The sequence below is a fragment of the Megascapheus bottae genome, chromosome 13, assembly GCF_031878675.1.
Source record: "Megascapheus bottae isolate mThoBot1 chromosome 13, mThoBot2.hap1, whole genome shotgun sequence".
In the NCBI taxonomy this organism is placed as follows: domain Eukaryota; kingdom Metazoa; phylum Chordata; class Mammalia; order Rodentia; family Geomyidae; genus Megascapheus; species Megascapheus bottae.
This window is the reverse complement of record NC_143521.1, coordinates 34,852,156-34,856,584: the sequence shown is the minus strand read 5'-3', so window position 1 is coordinate 34,856,584 and position 4,429 is coordinate 34,852,156. Positions and strand designations below refer to the sequence as shown.

The following is a 4,429-nucleotide window of genomic DNA, read 5'->3' as shown; positions in this document are numbered from 1 at the left end:
CAGTAAAACACGTGAAAGGTTAATCTTGTGGTAAAGTTTATTGATCCTTTATTATTTTGTATAGGTGAATTATTATTCTGGTGTACATATAGAATTTTGTATATCCATTCCTCAGTTTGAAGATTTTTGTGGTGTTTTACATATTTTGATTCTTACAAATAACATTCATTTGAACATTCACATACAAACGAAGACACAAACGTATTTTCAGCTGAATTGACTATGTAGTTAAGGGTGGACTTACTGGTAATATGCTCTCTCTGCGTTCTTTAAGAATGTTTTTGAAGAAATGTAAAGCACTTTTTTTCTTTTTAAAGACAGAGACTTGTTATGTAGACACACTGGCCTTGTAAGACCCCCGACTCAGCGGGACGTCTTCCAGACGGAGACGGAGCCCCCTTCCCAAGGAACAGCGAGTCCACGCAGTCGGATGCAAGCAGCAAGAGGTTTATTCAGGAACACGGGCGCCCGGGACGACAAAGCCTCCTAGAAGACTTTGCGCGCCGAGGCTTGGGGAAGAGGGGTATTTATGGGTAGCAGAAGCACGGTTACAGAAGCAGAAGCGTAATTACAGGGTAGGGGTCGGCTAACTTCAAATAAGGCTAGGAGTTTACTTTGGGCAGTAGTGGAATTTTTCTCTTAGCTAGAAGAGGGCGGACGTGCCTTTCATCTGGATTTACAACCTTATCAGCCTCATCCGCAAACATCCTGTGGGGCTGCTTTTTAACTTCTTTTGTTGGGCAACAGCAGTTACAGCCGTAGCCGGGGTCTCACTAATGCTTTATTGGCTGCAGCTGCACTTTTCATCCCCCATTTTCTTATTGTTCCTTGAATGGAATCCTTCATTCAATTAGAGTTGTTTCTTGCTCTTTCAACTGTTGATATTGCTGGGTAATTACTAATGCCTGAACTACAGATAGACGGTCCTTAACAAACCGAACTAACCTGTTAAGAACACAGGGACCAAAGGTGAGGATCAAAACTAGTATGAAAAGGGGCCCTGCTATGGTGGACAAAAGAGTTGCAAACCAAGGGGACTTGTTAAACCAACTCTCAAACCACCCTTGCTGGGAATGAAATTCTTTCTCTCTTTCTGATAGCCTTTCTCTAAGTTTGCTCATAGTTTCTCGGACAATTCCTGTCTGGTCTGCGTAAAAGCAGCATTCCTCTTTCAAAGCAGCACACAAACCACCATCCTTTAAGAAAAGTACTTCAGACAAGGATGTTAGAGACTTTTACAACCGAGAAAGTCTTATCTTTAAAGGATTTGGAGGGCGTTGCAGTTTCCATTCTGGTGTCTGATGGGCAGAGTTGTCGGTGGAAGCCGCTTTTACGTGGGAAGCGTGGACCCAAGCAGCGATCCCGTCGACTTTGAGGGCGGTGGGAGTTGTCAGCAGGACTGTATATGGTCCTCTCCAGCGTGGTTCCAAGTTCTTAATCTGGTGTCGTCGTACCCACACGGAATCCCCGATTTGGAAGGGATGCGGGACGATAGGCTTGTCCTGCTGCTCCTGGTATGCCGCTGCCAGGGGTTTCCAGACCTCCTGCTGGACTATCTGTAGAGCCTGTAAATGAGCTTGTAAAGAGGGGCTATTAGCATAATCCGCAACATAAGGATGAAGAAAGTTCACAAGGGGAGGGGGTGCTCCATACATGATTTCAAAGGGAGTCAGTCCATGGGGGCCCGGAGTATTCCAGGCCCTGTACAAGGCTAGGGGAAGTAGGTGCACCCAATCCTTCATGCCAGTTGCTAAGGCTAATTTGGTCAGAGTCTCCTTTATTGTTCTATTCATTCTTTCTACCTGCCCTGAACTTTGGGGTCTGTAAGCACAATGCAATTTCCAATCAATCCCCAATAACTTGGCCACCAACTTACTTACCCTGGAGACAAATGCTGGCCCATTGTCCGTCCCCAGGACCTGAGGCATGCCATACCTAGGAAAAATTTCTTCCAGTAGTTTCTTGGTTACTACTTTGGCTGTTTCATGCTTGGTGGGGTATGCTTCCACCCATCCAGAGAAGGTGTCTATGAATACTAGAAGATATTTGTAGCCATATTGTCCAGGTTTAATTTCTGTAAAGTCAATTTCCCAATGAACACCTGGGCGGTGTCCTCTCACTCTGGTTCCAAGTCCAATTTTAGTCCGTCCTGCATTTACCCGAGCACATGCAGAGCATTGATTGGCCACTCGCTGTAGGGCTTCATCCTTTCCCAGGAGATAGCCAGAATTTTCTTCCCGGTCTAAGAGGGTTTTCATTTTATTTTTACTTAAGTGTGTGAGGGTATGCAAGTTAGTTATAAGTTCAAGAGTCTACCTTTTGGGCCATACTGTTTTTCCATCAAAAATCCATAGTTTCTGCTTGGAATTATAGGCCGCCCCCATTTTCTTAAGGCACTCAATGTCCTCCGGGCTATACGGGAGTGGAGGAAGACTGCTGGGCGATTTCTCCGCCATTGGGAGGATTCGTGCTGGTGGGGTTTCCTGTGACGCTGCCTCCCGGGCTGCCCTGTCAGCTAGGCGGTTGCCTCGTGCCTCCAGTGACTCTCCCTTCTGGTGGCCAGGACAATGGATAATGCTTAGTCTCTTGGGCAAGAATAATGCAGTCAATAAGGCTATAATTTCAGCCTTATTCTTAATGTCCTTTCCTTCCGATGTCAATAGGCCCCTTCTTCTATAGATTTCCCCATGTATATGGGCGGTTGCAAAGGCATACCGGCTGTCTGTGTAGACGTTAAGTTTCTTACCTTCTGCCATTTGGAGGGCCTTGGTTAGGGCAATAAGTTCCGCTTTCTGGGCCGATGTTCCCGGGGGCAGTCCTCCAGCCCAAATTACCTCAGTCTCCATGGTAACAGCTGCCCCTGCCTTCCGCTCTCCATTTTCCAGAAAGCTACTGCCATCCGTGAACCAGGTGAGCTCAGCATCCTGAAGGGGGTGGTCTGTCAAATCAGGTCGGGTCCCATCACCAAGAGTTTAGTTCCAGTCCTCTCAGGAAACAACTGTGAGGTGGTGGTTGAATCCGGCAGCACAGCAGCTCCAATGGAATGTCACACCTCCTGCTGGGTCGCCTGCAAAATTTCTAAAGAAGCTTAACCTAAGGCCTGACTCTGGTGAATTCTCCCAATGCTTTCCTAGTTGCTTTACCCGAGCACACTCATTTTTGCAGGCTGGCACCGGTTGGTTTTTAAGACAGTATAGGGTTGAGAATCCAAAGTAATACCAGGGTGACAACTTTTAGTAACCAGATTAAACAAGGCTAGGATTCTCTAGACAGGCACAGAAGACTCGAAACTGTAGCCATTCCCCACAAGTGCAGTCTCCACTCTTGCACATTTGTTAATTTGTTACTACTATTTTTCTCCATGCCTCTAACTTATGCTGTCTTAATTTTTAAGAAACAACTTTTTGGTCCCTTTATCTAAAGAGGACTGATGGGCGACGATCCATCTTCTATAACTTCTTCAGGCTGACTCAGGGGCGTTGTCTCTATACCTAGCCAGGGACCCTAAAAACTTAGCCTATTTTACCAAGAGGTTGCCAAGATTACATATCAGGAGTGATATTCTACTCCAAATTGGAGGTCATGTAAAGCATTTAACAACTGCACAAACTTTTTCTTTGGCTGCAACAGTGTAGCTTACTTAGCACCCATTTGCAAAGGCATTTTCCTGATTGTCTGGGGAACTTAATCCCTGCGACTCTAACTATGCTTCAGTTGCCAGATCTAAACAGATAATAGGGAGGCAAGCCTCACATCCACCCTGAATTTGTGGCAGGTGTCAAATTAAACTTCACTCAGTTAGGACTTTAAACTATCCTCTATCACAGATGATTGACAAGTTCGTGCCCAGGTATGAAAGGCATGGGCATTAGTAAGGCATGCTTACAAACTATTCTATGACCTCCCGGCTCTGATTAATTTTGAATGGCCAAGCACAAGTGACTCTAGGATCTGACACCATCTCTGCCATCCAAGCTGTGGCCTACTGCATCTGGATGCTTCATTGTCCCAGTAGTGTCTCTCCACACAGGAATAAATGTCCCATTGGCATTTCACTTCGTTGGTTTCTAGACTGGAACTCAGGGTCTGGGTGCTGTCTCTCAGCTCTCCAGCTCAAGGCTAGCACCCTGCCACTTTTAAGTCCCAAACTCAGGGCCTGAGTGCCGCTCCTCAGCTCTGCAGCTCAAGGCTGGCACTCTGCCACTGTGAGTCCCGGGCCTGGTGCTTGAGTGCTGTCCCCCAGCTTTTCAGCTCAGAGCTAGCACTCTGCCACTTGGAGCTCCAAAGCAACTCTCAATAGCACTCTGACAGATTAGACACCACAGTCTCACAGGGACTTTGCTTTGCCTGGGCAGGCTCAAAACTGCGGCTTTCAGATCAATGAGTCCTACAAAGGCCACTTTACTCCAATTAGAAGCAACAAGGTGGT

At 46.5% G+C, this 4,429-nt stretch overlaps 1 protein-coding gene across 1 annotated transcript; it reads right to left on the bottom strand.

Moving 5' to 3' along the window:
* Window positions 1–452: 452 nt before the first annotated feature.
* On the bottom strand, window positions 453–3,163 carry LOC150055808 (uncharacterized). Its single transcript, XM_090343648.1, is given in 2 exon segments — window positions 453–1,565; window positions 1,881–3,163. Coding segments are annotated over 2 exon segments (1,296 nt in total). The 5' UTR covers window positions 2,847–3,163; the 3' UTR covers window positions 453–1,235.
* Window positions 3,164–4,429: the final 1,266 nt, after the last annotated feature.